The sequence below is a fragment of the Mus caroli genome, unplaced genomic scaffold, assembly GCF_978045245.1.
Source record: "Mus caroli unplaced genomic scaffold, Mus_caroli_1 scaffold_9, whole genome shotgun sequence".
Classification (NCBI taxonomy): domain Eukaryota; kingdom Metazoa; phylum Chordata; class Mammalia; order Rodentia; family Muridae; genus Mus; species Mus caroli.
The window spans coordinates 108,156,179-108,176,242 of record NW_028227264.1 but is presented as its reverse complement, the minus strand read 5'-3'; the positions used below and the strand labels follow the sequence as shown (position 1 = coordinate 108,176,242).

The window sequence follows — 20,064 nt, the reverse complement described above, 5'->3', positions numbered from 1 at the left end:
GACCCTTTAATAGCTTCTCAACTGGTGGACCACACCCCAGGGGGGGTCACCTATCAAATATCCTGTATATCAGATATTTACATTACAATTTGTAACAGTAGCAAAATTACAGTTACAAAGTAGCAACAAAATAATTTTATGGTTAGGGGTCGCCACAACCTGAGAAACTGCATCAAAGGGTCACAGCATAAGGAAGTTGAAAACCTTTAAGACCAAAGGTTAAGAAAAAGAAAGGGCTGGATCTATTTTAGTTTCTGATACCATCTGAACAGTTCCCACAAACTTCGTGGCTTAAAATGTGCATTTGTTAGCTCACCATACCGTAAAATAGAGAGGACATCAGCAGTTCATACTAGGAGGTAAATACAATCAGGAGAATCATGGAAACATGTTGGTTCTCACTGAAACCACCCCTGATCTACCTGGGTCTTGTTTTAATGTTTAATTTTTTTAATTAGCACACAAGGTATTAACTCTCATTATGTCATTTTGGAACAAAGTATGATTTAGTAGGTTGCCTTTTCCTTCATCCCCTGCTGCTCTGAATGATACTCCCCAGCCCCCCAATGCTTTATATTTTCCCAAAGTACATGCCCAAACCAAGCACTATTTCCATATTTTGTCAATTGATTTTGCATAATTTATTGACCAAAGGGCCCCAGGGACCAATAGGTTTCCATGAAATACATGCACAGTGAGCTAATGCTAGTGGCTGGCCAGGGCTGCTTCCACCGCCCTTAGCTGAACTATGACTTGATTTTAATAGACAACGTTGACTTTGTTTTTGTGATCCTTCTTATAATCATACGAAATATCCACTTTTTAGCTGTAAGTCACTTCTACTAGGACTGCCTCTATCTCTTATTCAAAACATGCAGATATGAGGAAATTTTGGAAAATCTATTGTATCACAAAACATAAGTTCATTTCTCATTAAATCACTTGAGTTTCACACTGTAAGAAGAATAGTGTATTTTAAGCTGATCAATGGATCAAGGGCTTTGTTCGTGTATCCCTCTGCCTAAAATGCTCGTCGTCTGCATGAGGTCCATCTAGACTCTCTTCCTTCTGAGCCTTCCTCTCAGCACAAGTGAAGGCTCTTCCTGGATGCTGTATACATTGCTATCTCATCTCCCCTGTACCTTCTAGCTCTGGTTATAAGAAGAAACCCTGTCTTAAAGTGACCTGTGGATATCAGGCACCTTTGGTAAAACTGCATTTGGGGTGACTTTGAGAAACTGGTAATGATAACGCTTGGAGGCAGGGGGTTATCTCTAACTAAAGTGTCTTTTTCTCCTTAGCTCTATCACTAGAGTCGAGAATGTTTCAAGGATCCCTTCCCACATCATTGCTGCTGCATCTGTACTGGGGCTAATATGCTACCTTGTTACTCACCTGGGTAGCCAGAGACAACACTGTAGCTTATAATCCTATGGTAGTATTTAGTGATTATTTTTTATAAAACTGAATCAATGAAATCATATAAAATAATGTCTTATATGGTATCTTCACACACACACACACACACACACACACACACATGTTCAAGGGCACAAACTGTCCCTGTCACCTCAGCAGTATAGTGCACATTTATACACTAGGACAGATTCACTCTTTGTAGCCTGGGTTACATTTCCTAACAGCATTCATACTGTGACCATCTGGTCCATTAGTTGTAAATACTGATTTGGCAGAATCTTCAGGGGGTGTGAGCATAGTTGTGGGCAAATTGGGAACTTGAAAAATCCTATCGCCCAAAGACGACATTACCTGTTATTACCTAATACTGCCCAATATCTCATCCCAGTGGCCTTCTTTGGAGAACAGCCAGGCATGGTGGTGCATGCCTTTAATCCCAGCACTTGGGAGCTAGAGACAAATGGATCTCTGTGTGAGTTCAGAGCCACTGTGGTCTCCATACAGTGTTCCAGGACAGCCAGGCCTACACAGAGAGGCCCTGTCTCAAAGAGTGCCATGTGAACATTTTAATACTTGTACAAATGAAGAATATGCAAATTTTTGAACAATTAGACCTCCATTTATTTCTCACCTCTAAATAGACTCCTAACCTTAGGGCAATGAAAATCAACTCATCAGAGTGTCTATTGCCAATGGAACACAGAGAAAAACCTTCTTGCAATTAACATAAATAGACTATGTCCTTTTAAAATGACATGGCACTGAGTCATTTTCCGTACTTTTTAAAAAACTCATTCAAAGGCAAATTGTTTCCAAAAAAGTATCTGAACTTAGCCCATTTCCAAAGGCCATCAAAGCTAAACCCTTTTCTTACACAGAAGAAAATGATGGCCAGTCTTATAAGACCCATGAAAAACGTTCATTTGCAATCAAACCTTTTTGTCCATTGGAGATGACCTTTGTTTTAATATCTGTAATGCTTTTCAAAAAGGAAGGTATTTGTGTAGTTGTCCACAGAATCATTAATTTGTGTCTGCTCTATTCTGTGGCTGCTTTAAAAAAAAAAAATTGTGGGATTATCAAGCTGCTCCGAACAAAGGACCTTCTGATTGTCAGCTCCAAAGTTTAAAAGAGCAGGTTAATTTCTCTGAATCTCACAGTTGGAACTTTCTAACACTAACTGGCAGTTTCCACCTAGTGATCAAGGCAATTCACTAAAATAAATTATACATAAAGGCAAAATCCCTAATAGTAATGAGGCCCCTTCATGAGATAATCATACCAGCAAAAGCATTCATCTGTCAGCTGCTACTCGGCAGGGTCTTGAAAATCTCGATGGAAGTACTTTACCTCCAGAATGGATGTGGTTTCTAGCTTCATGGTAGAGTTAGCATGGCAGTGGCCTGGTGCTAGGCATAAAGGAGAGGCATCCGGTAAACAAGGTAGCTCACCTGTCGATTAAACTGGAGCCAGTGTTGACAGACCGCTGGCATCAGTGCTGTTTATAAAGCAGATCAATGAGCTTCTCCGGTCACTACAAGCAGCGCATAACTACTTAGAAGACCTCCATTGTATTCCTGAAGCAAGGCACAGAGCAGTAGTAGAAATTCTAGTCTTGCCTCTTCTGGAGTCTACAGGTGACAGCTGAACTCATATATGTAAAGAAAAAACTGAACTGCCAGACACCATGCCGCAGACTATACAAAAGATGGGATGGAATCTTCTAAACATTAGCTTAGCCATCCATATGCAATCTGCTTTGGGATTTGTAGGAACTAAAACCACACAACGGTTTCATATGGGCTTTGCCAAAAAGATGAGGTGAGGGCTTCATTTCAAAAGCAGTGCGGGCTGACTAACTGTTGGCATGGAGTATGGGCAAGAAGTCGAAGGGCTGTGATGATGGAAGAGGTAGGAAGGAAAGTGGCAGATGCCATGCTGTAGCTCATGTTGGAGGGAGTCATTCGTGGAAGGTAGTCAAGGCAGGTTAGGATGCCAGTTAGAAACGATGAGAACAACACAGTCTGACACGCATTCACATCTACAGAAAAGGACAGGTCAAGACTTTGGTGTTAGAGGAGAAGACTAACAGAGAGATGGAAGTTAGCCTGCAGGAAAAGGTCTTGGAAGGAACGGTTAAAAAGAAGGCATGTGCTGAGGAGCAGTTAGAGAGATCGTTTTAAATGAGAATGGAACATAAGGTAAACCATCAGCGGGATTATTAGTTATCGACACTTCACAGGTGGTGTTAAATGATCTTGCTTCAGTGGCTCATTGAGACTGCCTACCGGACGTTGTGACCTCTAGCTCCCAAGTAGCTACTCAGAAAATCGACATGGCAGCACTCTCTTCTTGTGCTCTTGAGGAGATTGTAATTGTTAACGTGCCATAAGAATCTAAGATGGAGACGGGGGTCATTCAAATGTGGTGGTATTTCTTGCCTTCTCCCAGGTCAGAGTTTTCCTCCATCTTGACATCAGAAAGTATACAGGTTGGGGGAGGAGCGGTGACTGGCTTTAAAACAGCTGTTGATCAGAAGTAATTAAAACTTTGGAAAGTCATTTCAGTTCATTCATGTAAAAATAATAATTTGCCATACTGATTGATAATTTTTATGAGCAAATGAAAAAATGTCCATGTTAAAGCCTCTAAATTAATTCAATGCAGATCTGTAAAGAGTTTTAAAAATAAGTCCTTCTCTTCCTCTGTATCCTAAAATATCCCCATTTGTTCTTTTACGAACTCATTCCTCATCTACCCCAAAGGCTTAAAACTGCAGTGAATCTCACACATTTCTCTTTTATCCAAAACGCTGAGCTCTCTTTTGAAGCTAAATAGTACGTAGAGTCTTTAGAATCTTTTAAATTCTCTGTGTGTCTTAAGATTGAAGAATGAAATGATCCCACAAGAAAAATGACATGACATTTCTCCACTTAAAACAACTGGGAGCCTTCTGTGGTGCTGCAAGCCTGTAGCCCTCAGTACTTGATAGACAGATGAGCAGCTGAGTCAGAGGTCCGAGGTCATCTTCAGCTGCAGTCAGTTTGAGGCCAGCCTCTGCTACATGAGTGCTTGTGTCAAAACATTTCTAATGAGCTATATGAAGATTTTAAAGTTAGCCTGCAATTTTGAAGTTATGGGATGGAAAAAGTATTAAAAAGAAAAATGGATATTTGGGGTGAGACAAAAATATAGAACCGAGCTTATTTTAGCACCCTAAGTTATTCGTGGAATCCAATAATGAGCCATATAGAGATTTATGATCTAGGACAGCATAGACCTCTCTGGCATGCCTGCTGAACTAGTGAGAATCGTCTAGCCTGCAGTACAAGGAGCTAACCCAGGAGATGAACATGAATAACAAGGAGATTCCCACACATAGAGCCCGCCTCCAAATAGCCATTTCAAGTAGTAACTTTGTCAATGTACATTTCTCTTCCCTTGCCAAGTTTAGAGGAATCTGGCTCTCTTTTGTATTCCTTTCTAAAATACTAATTCCAACTCTATTTTCAGAGACTACGAAAAATAATATATTCTACTAACTCACAGAATATGTCAATTAAGTGTCAGGGTGACTAAGCATACAGAGGGACTCGGATTCAAGGAACCCTAGGAGCCCTGGGGAGCTATGCCATCCGTGATTCAAAGCATGGCTATTTCCAACGTGTTTTTGTACTTACATTTTTTGCAAAGGTGAGGTATTGTGATACCCATGCAAGGACTTTGTCATCAGGGAAGGCCCCGACAGGTGGGAGAATTAAACCATCTACAAAGGATTATGAAAACAATGTTCTCATCCACCTAGAGGCATGTTGTCAGACACTGCGGGGATTGCACAAATAGGAGAACTGGGCCATCAAAACATCTGGTGTCATTTTCAATAGAACATTAGTTAAGCATGGAAAGACAGGCTGGTGTTCTCTCTCTCTCCCCCTTCCCTCTACTCACCTACAAAAAAAAAAAAAAAAAAAAAAAAAAAACTCTTTCTTCTTTGAAAGATGGATATAGTAAGTACCCCACACACACCACACACAAAAAATACATTTGCTTACACTGTTATGTTATATCAAGGGTGGTATTTCTACACTGGAGACTGGTTCATTTAGCACATATGTCTAGCTACAGATAAGGCCAAAAAGAAAAGACTTAGGGTATCAGTCGTTTCTATACACTTTCTATGTTACAAGTCTAAGAAGTCTGAGACAGGTATGTCCCTCTTCAGAATCAAAACTGAGGTTTGGGGAGGGAAACCGTTAAGCAATCAACTCTGATGGGCCCCATACAGCTAATTCCTTAGGTAGGAGCCTCTCCCATTTCAGGAGGTGGGTACTACAATACCCTTAGTTCTTTTATTCTTTCCCTCTCCTCACCCATTGTGTGTGCTTGCACCACACGCATGCACGCGCTCGCGCGCACACACACACACACACACATATACACATACACACACACATACACACACACAAGTACAAACTATAGTCACATTGAACAGCATGGTTGTTAACTAGAATAGAAAATAAGTAATCCTAAAAGCTCCCACATTCCACCTAAGAGAAGACAATAAATATGAGCCCTCCCTGAGAAAGAACCATGTTGCATGCCATCATTTTCTGATCTGGACATTCGGAATCACCTGATTCCAGAATTCTTGGATGCCCTTTGGATATAACTACGGTAGCGCTGAAACTCCACGAGGAACTTTGAGTGCCTGCCTTGTAGCACAGTGTTATAGTTCTCCACCCTGCTGCTATCTATTTCTACAAATTTAAGTATAAAGACAAAGACTTGCCTTGAAATGAATAAACACAAAACATGCAAAAACTCACACTTGAGTGCATTTTTTGTGATGTGAATTTCAGAATTTTTTAACAAAAAATAGAATTTAGTGGAACAAAGATGTCTTTCTTTCCAAGTCCCTAAACATAGGCTTTTAGGTATAATCTTATGTGAAAGGAGAAAAGACAAAAACTGAGATGGGTTGATTCTAATTTAAAAAAAAAAAAAAATGAGTAAACCATACAGTGCGCTTTAACAGAGCAAGGGGATTTTACAAAGAGGTTTGCAGTATTCAGTGGGTCTCAGAGACAGTCATCTTGGTCTCATTTCCAGAATTATAGACATACTCTATGGGATATTAAAGTGTAGATGTTGCGGTTTTTTTCCAAAGCTGAAGTAGATAATCTTGAAAAAGGAACGACTGGTATCATATGAAATGACCACTATAAAAATGCCTGTGGACTTTGAAGTCTTCAGACGCTAATTGTCATCACCATCCTCTTGAGAAAATTACAATGTCTAAGACCAAACAGTTCAACTTCACTTAAAAACTCGCTAATACCTCTTTTTATTGGTTTTCATAGCAAGAGAAACTGGGTGACATCTGCTTCTCCCTCCGCTACGTCCCTACTGCCGGCAAGCTGACTGTTGTCATTCTGGAAGCCAAGAACCTGAAGAAGATGGATGTGGGTGGCTTATCTGGTGAGTGTGCAGTGGCTATTGATTGTTGGAAACAAACACTGTTTCACTGTGGGTATTGAATGCACGGTGCTCATGCTGTGGCTCCCCCGCTCCTTAATTGATCGCAGCTCTTTCCTACGGAGCTGGAAGCCCTGTCAGAATTCAGCCAATGCAGGGCCCCAGGAAGCCACTCTCAGTTTATTGAAATTGGCAAAGAAGATGAAATCTATTTCCCTTCTCCATAGCCAAAGTATCAGCTGTCATTTCTATGTCATTGAAAGCTAAAATTTTGGCTTCTTATTTGAAAGGCAATGCCTGTGACAAATTATAGTTTTGAGGATTTTTTAAATTCACCCTCAGTATTAAAATTTCTATTTTACCTGAGACTTATTAATTAGGTATTTGCTAACCTGACAAAATCTTTATAATGCTTTTATAAAAGACAGCATTTCAAATCTATATTTCTTCTTTGAGAAGAAATTCAGGAACAGTTCGTATAAGTTTTAATCCTACAGCTTAAGACAAGGGTGGGCTTGGGCTTGAAAGTTCTATGTAACCCAAGCAGGACATAGCAGTGAGTAACTCTTCCACAAAGCAAAGTCAGCTCAAGGACTTTTTGCTTCCAGATCTGAGCAGAGTTTTTGGGGTTTTTTTCCCCTCCTCTGTGTGGTTAAATAAATTATCATTTTAATGTTCCAGTAAATCATTAAGGTGTGAGGGATTCTCCTGACATGCCGCAAGGTCATCACAAACAGATAACAGTTGTCATTGTTCCTAGCTGTGGAGTTTCAACAGACATGACTCTATATTCTGTGATTTTTCTGATTAAAAAAAAAAAGAAACAAACAAACAAACATTGTAAACACCACACTGATGTAGCACAGTGAGTTTATACTGTGAAAGAAAACAGCTGAAAATGGTTGAGGCTGAGTCCTACCCAGTGACTTAACAGTCAAATCTCATGCTATCTATATCCATTTCTCTGTATAAATAAGGGAACTTGAAGAAGCTATAGTCTTCCATGTCACTAAAACCCTGCCTTAATGTCTTGCTTCATTTCTAATGGTATAAAATTTGAACCTATAAAATAATATGCATATAGTCCTTCCTAAAAATATGTAAAACATTTTGTGTGCTTATTTGTAAAACAAATGCACAGAAAACTATTTAAAAGTTTGCAATTAAAAAAAAAAAAAAGTTTGCAATTATGGTTTTCTCCCAGATCTCAAATTAGTATCCTGAGGAGACTTAAGAGACCTTTGACTTCTGTCTCTCTCTCTGGCTAAGTAGCCATGTCCATTAGGACTGTATCTGTAACACTCTTATCTACCCCAAGCACTCCAGACCTCCATGGGAGTTCCTCGCCATCTCTGATCAAGGCTGCCCTAATGTCCCGCCTAATTGAGCACCACCCCAGTGTCAAGTGCCCTTGTTCTGGCTTTCTTCTGGGACTTATATAGGATGGACTTCCCATCACCATGGACAGCTGCTTCAGCTCCTCCAAGATGGCGGTCCCTTTCTGTCTGACCTCCTTGTCAGCCATCCCTTCTCATCTTTACGATGTGCAGAACAGAAACATCTAGCAGGATCAATCTGAGTGCTTACAGTCACAGACATGTACATGAGCTCACTGCTAGCAACCTAAGCAGAGAGAAGCTCAAAGGACAATGCCTGGCCTGTCACAGTGGCTTAGCATTGTGGCTTAAAAGAAGCCCACCCAAAGGTCAGATCTAGTTCAGTACCCATCAGTTTGTCATCTTTTTTTTTTTTTTCCTAAAGAAAGGCAGGAAAATTATAGTAGCTTCAGAGCCCACAGAACCTAGAGCCACCCCCATATTGGAATTACCTGGAATGATTATAATCATTAACAAACCCTAATTTTAAGGGCTTCCTGCTGCCTGTAGAATTAAATCATAATTACGCTAATCACCTAATGTAGACTCTTTCAAGCTATGCTGTTCTGCATCTCATTTTAGCCAATGGACCAGCACACTCATCTCATAACAAGGAATGGAACATGCTGCTTCCGTCCTTACACAATTCTCTTCATCTGGAATCCTCTCTTTTAACAATGCCTAGCTAAATCCTCTTCATTCTTCAGCCCAGCTGAACTCATATTTCTTCCAGTTACTCAACCAATGTGTACCATGACTCTACCGTGAGTCATACATCATGCGGAGCACTGGGTTCACAGTCGTGAATAAGAAAGTCCAGAGACCGTGCACTCCTGCAGTTTCTACTTTAATGTAAGGAGACAGACAAGGAGCCAAGACATTAGTAAAGCACACAGTTCCCTGAGGTGCCAGAAGCCATAGGTGGAAATGAAACAAGGAAGTTGGTTAAGCAACGCCAGGGAGTATTTTTTTTTTTTTTAATGAGATCAGGAGAGATGACATGAGTGGGTGACATTCCAGGCAACAATAGGGCAGAGGTGGGGGACTAAGCCAAGGGTCCAGGTGTGTGAGCCAGAAGGTTTGCTGTGGTAGGGATGCTGTAGGAATGCCTTTTCTGATCCATCCAGCAGAATCAAGCTTTGTCTTTTTAAGCAGCTTGTTTACAGTCCTCAAACACCAGACTTCTTTCTCACTAGACTGTTCTGTATTTATGTCTCCCACAATGCTCTCACCAACGGGTGGCACTGTGCAGAGCTGCGGAATGAATAATGAATTATTTACAAAGGAGCCGTGGCCCGAAAAACAAGTCTTGCATTTCAAATTTGCTTAACCTACTTACCATTAAAGCAACTCTAAGTACGTGAATGAGTTGCCTCAGAGTAAGAGGACCTATGTACAAAGAGACCACAACTATATAAGATCTCATTCCAAGCGATTCAAATGCCAAACTCCACTTGCCAGGAACGGCTTTGTTAACTGGAACCAAAGCTGGCTCTTGCGCCAGAGTTGAAACCACACTCTGCCACTACTAACTATCTGACTTGTTTTGAGGTCTTAGAGCTCAAACTCTGTATGGGCTCTAGCACAAAGCCACACATATTGACATTGGACAGATGATTTTTTTTCTTCTAAACCTCTGTTGACAAAGTAGAAGTGCTAGGCAGACTCCATTAGTGGGCATATTGTTAGAAAAAAAAAAGCGAGAGTTAAAGTTAAGTGCCTACCAAATATCACTGTGACTGTTTCAATTTAGTGACTTTATCAAAGCTGGTAAATGTGAAATCAATGGACCATCTAAGCCCCAGCTTGATTTGATGGGAAAGAGGGGGGCGGGGAGGGACCTGACTCGATGCAGCTATTTGATGGACATGCCAGACCAGTTCCAGATAATCAGGAGGCCAGGTTTTATACAGGCTCGGAGTGAGTTCAAAATTAGCAACGGATCAATAAAACATGAAGAAAGTGGGAAGTAGACATTTTCGAACTACTTTTCTTACTAGTTTCTGGCAAGAGCAGGTGATTTCTTTCTCACTGTGTTTATTCAAAATGGACACCCTGCTGGGCAGTGGTGGCACATGCCTTTAATCCCAGCACTCGGGAGGCAGAGGCAGGCGGATTTCTAAGTTCGAGGCCAGCCTGGTCCACAAAGTGAGTTCCAGGACAGCCAGGGCTATACAGAGAAACCCTGTCTCGAAAAAACAAAAAGACAACAAAAAATAAAACAAACAAAAAAAGGACACCCTATGGATTTTGCCTTTATCACAACATCCACATTGCAAATGACCAAAGTTCCTGCCCTTCATCCTCACAAGGCGAGTGTAATTGGACTATTCATAATTCTGCAGCAGATTCATTTTTTTTTACATTTACTCATTCATTTGGGAACTTTTTACACAATTACTCACATAATTCTACCACATCCCCACCCCCAGCACCTTCTATGTCTTCCACTCAAATTCCCAACCTTGTCTTCCTTAATTATTATACCTATATTCAAATACATATGTACCTATATATGTAATTGATTAGTCAATCCTAAAAAAAAAAATGAATCTCCCATTTCTAAATTTCTGTTCATGAATATTACAAAAAGAAATGTTTAAGTTCTGAGAAAGACAAGGCATTGGAGGAATTTAGAGCTCCTCACTCCTAACGTGAACTATTTCTAACACACATTTAGCTTTTCCTACATAGCAGTCTTTAAGATGGACAGCATGGCTCCTAGGGGCCTCCACTACCTGGAACTGAAGCACAAAAGTCCTTGGAGTAGATAAGGCTGAAAATGGAGCAAGGAAGGAAGGAAGGATTGCTGAAATAGAACGTTCTTAGAAACCGGGGGTGGCGTAGGGGGGTGAAGGGTAGGACAAAGTCCCTGGGAATGATCTCAATTAGCTTCTCCCTTTCTTGTCATCTCAAAATCACAAGTGGATTCTCTCTCCTCATCTGAGGCTTCTGGCAAATCGCCCTTCCTGCCTGGCTCCACATGACACGGACTATTGCACCACAAGGCTGCTCTCATCCCGGTTCCCTGTAGTGAGCATACGCACCATCCTTACAGATTTTTTTCTGTCATTTCACGGCTAGAAAACTATGTCCATATGAAAAGGGGCAAAATGTGTGCAGTTCTGCTCTCTTGCTGAGGTTCTAATTCACCCAATTTTGAGAGAGAGAGAGAGACAGAGACAGAGACAGAGAGAGAGACAGAGACAGAGACAGAGACACAGAGAGAGACAGAGAATTACAACACAGCAAACATAGAGGAAAGAAGGTCTGAGAAACTCAGGTGAAGCGTCTGTTCCAATGGGGCTGATGAACTTTAAGGAGCAAGAGAGGAGGCTATGAGGCCAAGAGGCTCAACAGCAGCTGAGCATGGTATAGTTAAAGCATTGGATCTCAACCTGGAGGTCACAACCCTTTGGGGGTTCAAGTGACCTTTTCACAGGGATCACGTATCAGATATTTACATTATGTTTCGTGGCAGTAACAAGGTTGCAGCTATGAAGTAGCACTGAGATGATTTTATGGTTGGGAGTCACAACTGTATTACTATATTTAACTGTATTAAAAGGTCACAGCATTGGGAAGATATAGAACCACTGTTCTCCATCATAATTTTTCTGCTTCATTTCGGCCATGCCCTCTTCTGCTCTCTTCTTCCTGATCGTGCCCATCCAAGCTTACCACTAACACTGTGACAAACCATCGGTGGCTAGGACACAGTGATCCCAGAACTCATGATGCTGAGGCAGGAAAATCTGTGTTCGACTCCCATGATGAGATCCTACCTCTAAAAAAGGAACTCATTTGATTAGCAAACATATGAATAAGAACAGAATGCCTAGCTACAGGAGATATCTATTCCCATTAAAGAGCACAGTGGACTTCAAGAAGATAATGCAGTAAAGAGTTGAGACGAATGCTCTAAAAGTTAGTGTGTGGCTTAGCGAGTTACACACATGCACACAGATACACATACATGCACATACATACAAATTCTCTATTATTTGCTGGTATATTTTAATTTTTATTAATTTGTTTGTTCTTGATCTACTTTTCCATCATCCTACAAGTATAATTGAGGAAATATAGACACATTTAAGTACTCAATAGTGTTCAAAAGGAACAGCTCACCTACTCTCAGGTACCCATTAGAGTCAATATGAAAACCATAATCAGGAGAGAGGAATTGTTCCTTTGGGTGAAATTTATCAAAGGCTAACCTTTTGACTGGCTCAGTTAGAATCATCAGAAGACTTGTTAAAACAAGAACCAACTCAAATCCAGTTTTAGGGGGGAACCTGGAGTCTTTTTCTTTTTTTTAGGTATTTTCTTCATTTACATTTCCAATGCTATCCCAAAAGTCCCCCATACCCTCCCCCCCCCCAACTCCCCTACCCACCCACTCCCACTTCTTGGCCCTGGCGTTCCCCTGTACTGAGGCATATAAAGTTTGCAAGACCAAGGGGCCTCTCTTCCTAATGATGGCTGACTAGGCCATCTTCTGCTACATATGCAGCTAGAGACACGAGCTCTGGGGGGTACTGGTTAGTTCATATTGTTGTTCCACCTATAGGGTTGCAGACCCCTTTAGCTCCTTGGGTACTTTCTCTAGCTCCTCCATTGTCTTAAACAAGCCCATCTTAAACTTAAAAAATAAAACCAAAGAAGACAAGACACTTTAAAAGCTTAGCTGCTACATAATTTTAACTAAGGTTTATATCAGCCAAGTCCTAAGATAGAATTTTGTTATCAATAATATAGGGGAAAAAATACACCCTTTGACTTATATACAAGAATTTTCTCAAATAAAAGGTTATATTTCTTTTAGGACTCTAGTGTCTCCTGCCTGAAAAGTGTGAATGTTTTGTCTTTTCCCTCTTTAATCTCTGTCAGTGAAAAGAGGAGACAAAGGCAGATGTTTCCTTTACAGGTTCTGCAGTCATTTTCCAATGTCCTTGACCACCTTCCTATGTGTCCATCTATTGGTAATGAAAGCATTAAGAAGAAAACTGCTCCAAATTCAATTGACTTGAACTAAAAGCCACTAGTCTGGGAGCTAGGCCAATAAATAAACAGGCAGAAACTTATTTGAGCCAATTAGATAGGGATATGCAAATTAATTGGCCATGATATCAGGGTCAAGCAATAATATGCAAATATGCTGGCTTCTTATTGAGCTAATGGGACAGGAATATGCATAATAAGTTGGCAGTGATGTCAGAAGCTTCATCATAATTTTAGGCTTGAATGTTACAATGTAAAATTAATTCTGCAACATTTCAAAATGCTTAATTATAATGTGGATAAAAATAATAGGAAGCTCTGAGAAGTGCACAGACTGTTCTAAAAACGAAATGACAACTCTTGAAATGACATGGTTCTAGAAACTGAGTTATTATAAAGAACTATAAAAGAGTAATAACCAAGTCCAGTGCAAGTTGAGAAGTAGGCACAGTTGCTAGTATGCCAAAATGAAGACACATGCAATGCCTGAAGGACTGAACAGTTTTAAGGAAGTAGAAGGAGACACAGACAGACCCTGGGATCAGTTAAAATCAAGCAGCAGGCTGAGGTACACTCAATTCACAACGGCAAGCACAGTGTTCCCTGTAAGCTCTGTGGCCATCAGGTATGTGCTGGCGACTCTCTACCACACACCCTGAGTTCCCCCTCCCTGCCAGGCAGTATGCCTCTCCTCATACCTGCCTAGCACAGTGGAGGTTGGTTCTGTTTTAATGCGCTATGCGTGTTAACTGATTTAATCCCTAGTCCAAAATGTGGGTGCAGACTATGTTCAATGCTCTTTTATTGGTAGAACCAACAAACAGCTTGCTCAAAATCACAGATCTTGAGTTTGGCACAGCTAGGATATCACCATAGTCCATCTTCACACTCCACTAGTAAAACATGACTTTCATGTCCCACTAGAGTCAACCTGAAGAGCAGGTGACTAACTACATTACAGATTGAAAGACATTAAGACTTCAACTTGATTTCAAATATCTTTTAATCCCAAACAGAAATTCCATTAAGGCAGTCACTAATATAAATTATTTGGTTGGTTGCTTAGTGTCACATGGTTACTTACACAGCAAAATGGAATTAGTGAGTCTATAAAACTAGATATTGGATATTAATAGATTGCTTTGTTTCTTAGATATAAGTTGACATGCTATTTTAGTATTTAATTCTTTGCACACAAAAGAGGATACAGTTCAAACAGTGACATTCAAGCCCTATGAGAGGCACAGTGTTGAACAGGATGGGAAGGAGTTCAACCATAAGGAATGTGAGTATGTTTTAGGTTGGAAAAAAGTCTAATGAAAATGTTTCCTACTGATCAGTGGCTGATCCTAGGAGGGAATATATGGCACTTCTGGAAGTACAATGTGATTACAAATGCTTTCTAACTATTGTAAATTGACTGCTACAAGATTTGGTGGCTCAAAGTTACATATTTAAATATTAAAATATTTTAATTGGGCCAAAAGTAATTGACAAGAAATTGAATTTGCAATAAACTCCTTAACATGAAAGTCAAAATGAGCTAGGAAATACTAAAAGAGTAATCACCAGACAGAGATGTAGAAATGATGCTTTCAAAAGCCCCTGATAAGTTTACTATTCACTTTGGAACCTCCCACTTTGTGTATTCCCAAACACTGACTTTTGAAACTCAAAGAGTACATGAAAAATCTGGACATGAGCAAACGCAAAACATAAAACAGCTTTGCTATAGTATGTAGATGATTCTTCAAGAGGTCCACACATTGAAGGCTCCCTCAATGGCCTGTAGTGCTACTGAGAAGGGGCAAGATGGAACCTTTAAATCATAGGCCCTAGTGCCAGGGTAAGCACTGGGGTATTGGGATCCAAGACCCTTCCTCTCCTTGCTCACCAGCTACCATGTGCTGGACAGCTTTGCGCCCCACGTGTTTTCTACCATGATGTTCTAGCTCACCCCAAAGACAAAGTCAATGGAGACAACCAACTGTGACACGGAGCTTCCAAAACAGGAACCTAAATAAACCTTATAAGTATTTTGTCATGACAACAGAAAGTTACCACACATTTCATTGCAGAAAATCTTAGAAACAATTCACTAAAAAAGGAAAACTATAATCCAAATTAGATTATGGAATTACAGAGTCAATGTAGAGTTAGTACTATTCCAGAAGATTCTATAAGAAGATTCTATAAGGATGAGATGGAAATACCCTGCATTTATCCTTGTGTGGAGTACACATAGGTATGGCCACCCACCTCAAAACAGACAGCAGTGTTCAATGACTAGCCAACATAGAAGGGCAGCCTGGATAGAGAGGATCAAGGGACTATCTCTGAAGACAGGCTAAGAAGTTGAGGACTTTGTAGTCTGGGATAGGAAGGCAGAGCACATTCATGATTAAAGTCTTAAGATCATGAAAGCAGAGCACAGTGATGCCCACTTGCCCACTCCACAATGCTAGAATTAAGAGGTAACCTTGATGTTTAAAAGAAAAAAGATGAAAAGAAAGGCCATTCTGGGTGATCTCAAAGGTACCTTTCCACTCAGAAATTCTTTGTCCATTTTTCTTCGCCTTGTAGTTCTGCCTTATAGTTGGGTGGCAAACACTAGTCAAGGATCTGGGACAGACAGAAATATAAGACAAATCAATAGATGAGAGTTTTCTCTGTGTTGATGGGCTTTAAAATGGACTTTGTTAAGCCTTTTATGTTATCCCATCAGAACCTCCTCCCATGCACCTTTGCGTGAGTAACCCTTAGCAGTTCCACAGTTTTGTACCGCACTGCCTGGTCCAGGTGACCGTGTGAATGCATTGTCTTCTTTCACTTAACCATCCCTCCCCTTTCTCTCACTCAGGACACAGAAAAGGAATAGAGAGGTTTGGAATTTCCAATAGCTAACTAGAATAGCAGAAGTATTCCCAAATACTTCTTTTTTAAAAACATTTAGCAGAAGTCAGTGTTATCTTTCTCTTCCTTTTTTTAAGGCATAAGAAATCTGTTAGCAAAGCCTACAACACCTTAAGAACATATCCAGTGTTTGGATCTCCTAGAAATCCAAGGATGAATCCTTCAATCGATCAACAGTTAGGAGCCCATAAAGCTCTTCCTAAGGACTAAAGTTCAGCAACCAGCACTCACATTAGGCTTCTTCCCCCTTTCTGGTCTTCAAGGGCACCAAAACACATTGCATACAAATATGCAGACCCATACACATAAAGGAAAAGGGATCTTTAAAAGGATGAATCATATTATAAAAAAGGTAGCCACACATTGTAGCAGACACTTGGAATCTCATCACCCAGGAGACTGAGGCAGAAGACTCAGGAGTTCCAGGCCACCATTGGCTCTAGAGTGAGACCCTGTCTAAAATAGCAACAAAAATTGGTTATCATATAGCTATGTCTACTTTTTGTGTGTACTTGTATGTGTGGTATGTATATGCATGTGTGAAAACACATGAATGTATACAGGCACATGTATGTATAGAGGCCAAGAGTTGATATTAGGTGTCTCTCTCACTAGTTCTCATCCTATATATTCAGTGATGGTCTCTCACTTGAACCCAGAGCTTGATCAATTTTTGCCTATTTAAGTGGCCATCTTGCCCAGGGCATTCCCCATCTTTGTCTCCCAATTACTAGAATTAGAGGCAGGTTGCCATGCCCACCTGGCTTTACATGGGAACTGGAGATCCAAACTCAGTTCATATGCTTGCATGCCAAGTTCTCCCAAACCCATCTCCACTTTTAAGAGGACACATTCCTTAACCCTCACTCCTCATTTCATGCATTATTCTTTTCCTCCTGAGTCATGCCACATGCTTTCCTAAAGCCTACTGTAAACACAGTTTCAACTTTGTCTCCCATTCTCACATACATGTCTCATACATGTTAAATAAACAAACCTCGCCTAGCCATGCACACATGGCAGAGCTCTACCAATCTCATGCTTTGTTCTCTCTCTCTTCTGACTGCTCTGATTGAATCTTTCTTCTCCTAAGTAGAATTCTTTTGGCAACATATAGCAGTACTTTCATAGTAGCACCTTGAGAAACAAAACTAGAAAGTATCATTCTTGAAATTTACTGGATATCTTAGCAAGCATCTTCCGAGATTTTATGTAGTCCTCATTTTATTCTTTCTCCATCATCCTTAATGGCTTCAAAATGGAGTGGCATACTGTCCTCAAGAGACAAGAGTTGCACAGACATAGACACATTACTGTAGTTACCCCTCAGTGGTCATAAAGGCATTCTCCAGGGAAGGGGTGAAGGCTCAGAATAAATCCCCAGCCATGTCTTTTGCCCAGGATGATAGGCCAAGGCCAGGATTCAGTATGAACTGCCTACTACTTCATGGGCTGACTTCCTCAGATCACAGGGTCAGAAGAGCATAGCAGCCACTGCCTTTGTGACATCTGAAAGCCCTTTCTTTGGCTGTGTGCTCACAAGGGCTTCCTATTTTTTTTTTCATACAAAAAACAAAAACCAAAAAAACCTTCAGTGTTTATCAAGGAAAAGTGATATTTTAACTTAAAAACCTGAAATAAGTGCATTTTTTTTAATCTTTTGGAATGTTGAAACTGCCTTTTCTAAGACTAAAGCAATAAGATCGATTGCCTTAAGAAATTCATATATTTCAAATGATTGATGTCAGGCAACAATATGGCTATGTAATTAATTAACACGTTCCCCCCATTAACAAGGAGCCTAATGTACTTTTACTGATAGTAGGCTTGCAGTAATATTGTGCATACATATGTGACTGCAAGATTACATATTTATCTACTTGATAGACTGAGATTTGTTCATGGACTTCCGTTTTCTGATTCATTAAGGAACGAAATGTGCTCACAAATGGCAGTGTTTCAAGATGTTACTAGAATAACAGTCTTTAAATCATCAGAACTCAAAGAAAGCTAAAGGAAACAATAGCCCCATCACTTCCTTTAGGATGCAAATGACTTCAATGGCCCAATCAGTCCCCAAAGGAAGTCACCTCAAGGACACAACTTAAGATTGCATGTAGTTCCAGATTCTCTTCTCTACCTGTATATTTAAACACACAAACACATGTTCATATGTATACATGCACAAAAATATGTGCATTGTACTCAACTGAGATATGTCACATTCATTATTATTTTGGTCTCTGCACTAGTGTGTAACAGAGCTCTTCCAAGCCATATCTGGTAAGCAACCATTGCATCTACTGCTTGTATAGCATCTTTCTCTGGATATATTATCATATGTTTAGTAATTTTCTTACCAGTAAAACTCTATTTAGAAAACTGTCTTAACCAAAGGTTTCTAAACAATACTTAAATCAAGTTATAAACTCTTGGATAGGAAGAAATGTAAAAATAAATAAATAAACAAATAAATAAGTTTCAACTCCTCCTGGTCATCAAGCCAAGTCGACAGATTGAAAGAAAGCTTTTCTCAGTATGCCTGAGATGGAAAGAGTCCCTAACTATCACTGAGAGAAAGAAAGGCAATGGGGAAATCTTCATCCTTCTAACAACGTTCAGTTTGCTTGCTGCTACTGCCTCTGCAACCAAGCTCCTGTTGCTGAAAAATAAAACGTTGCATTTATACAATCTCATTATGCATTAAATAAGGGGGGATTTTAAAGTAAGATGCAATTACCCTAAGTTCAAAACCTAAGGGGGAGGGGAGTGTTGCTTAAAAGACAACCTCTGTTGATTGCAAAGAGTTGCCCCTCTACCAAGAAAAAAAAAAAGAAAAAAAGAAAAAAGGAAAAAGAAAAGAAAGAAAGAAAGAAAATCTAGTGATCAACTTGTAAATTTCTAGACTTTCATCAACTGCATTTGTAGCAATTTAAACCCATTAGAATGCACTCAATCTAGCAGCATTGTTGATAGCAATCTAAATAAACCTGCGACAGACACTGGAAGTAAAAAATACAAAAATAAACCCTTACAAAGCCAAAGATATTTTCCAGAGACTGTCCCAATTCCTAGACATTATCAAACCATAAATCTATAAGCTGTTCTTAGTATGGGTTGTTTGCATTGAAAACAACATGGTTCTTGTGGTGCTGTCTATGACACAGGAGAAACACTGAGAGTGAACCTAGCCTGAAGATTTCAATACCAGAGAAGCTCCCACTCAGTATAACTAGAGATCTATCTTACTCTCCCTTGAAATACCTGTTTGTACTTTAAGAATCTCACTGAAATTTTAAAAAGAAAAGAAAATGAAAAAAAAAAAAGTTCAGTGACAGGGATTTTAAAAGAGGCACTGAACACATGAATTATGCAAGTCTGAACTTTCATTTTAATAACATCATTAAAATATAAACACCTTAAAAGCTTCCCGACAGGAATTTAACTTTATAGAATGCTTTCCATGTGGCCTGACCTTGCTCGCCAAGATGCATGCCTGCGGCACGATTTAACAGTCATTACAGGCCAGAGCCTAATAATAAGTAGGTGTCTGAAAATGCCAGTGTTTGTCCCTGCCTCCTTGGCATCCAGTGGAGATACAAGTCAGCCATGAACAGACCCTCTCCTGAGAGCCACCAGGGTGCAGCAGAAAGGACACAAACTGGCATTGCAAACCCTGAATCGAAAACCCATGACCTTTCAGCCCCTCGGTCTGCTCATCCATAAAATTGGGATATTAAACACAGCTTCGTTGCTGAGTTCACAGATGAGGTAACATTAGGTGGAAGTTCTAAGTAGAGAGCATCACATAGCTACCAATTATTTCTAAGCAAGAGAAAATTCTTTGTTAACTTTTAATATTTCTTCATAGCAAAGC

The 20,064-nt window shown here is 40.0% G+C and overlaps 1 protein-coding gene across 5 annotated transcripts in view; it reads left to right on the top strand.

Moving 5' to 3' along the window:
- Syt1 (synaptotagmin 1) overlaps window positions 1-20,064 on the top strand; it is a 530,426-nt gene that overhangs the window by 443,158 nt on the left and 67,204 nt on the right. For all 5 annotated transcript variants that reach the window (XM_021173812.2, XM_029482352.2, XM_085843145.1 and 2 more), the window contains one exon: window positions 6,780-6,897. In XM_021173812.2, coding sequence (XP_021029471.1) covers window positions 6,780-6,897 — 118 coding nt within the window. The remainder of the gene's footprint in view (window positions 1-6,779; window positions 6,898-20,064) is intronic.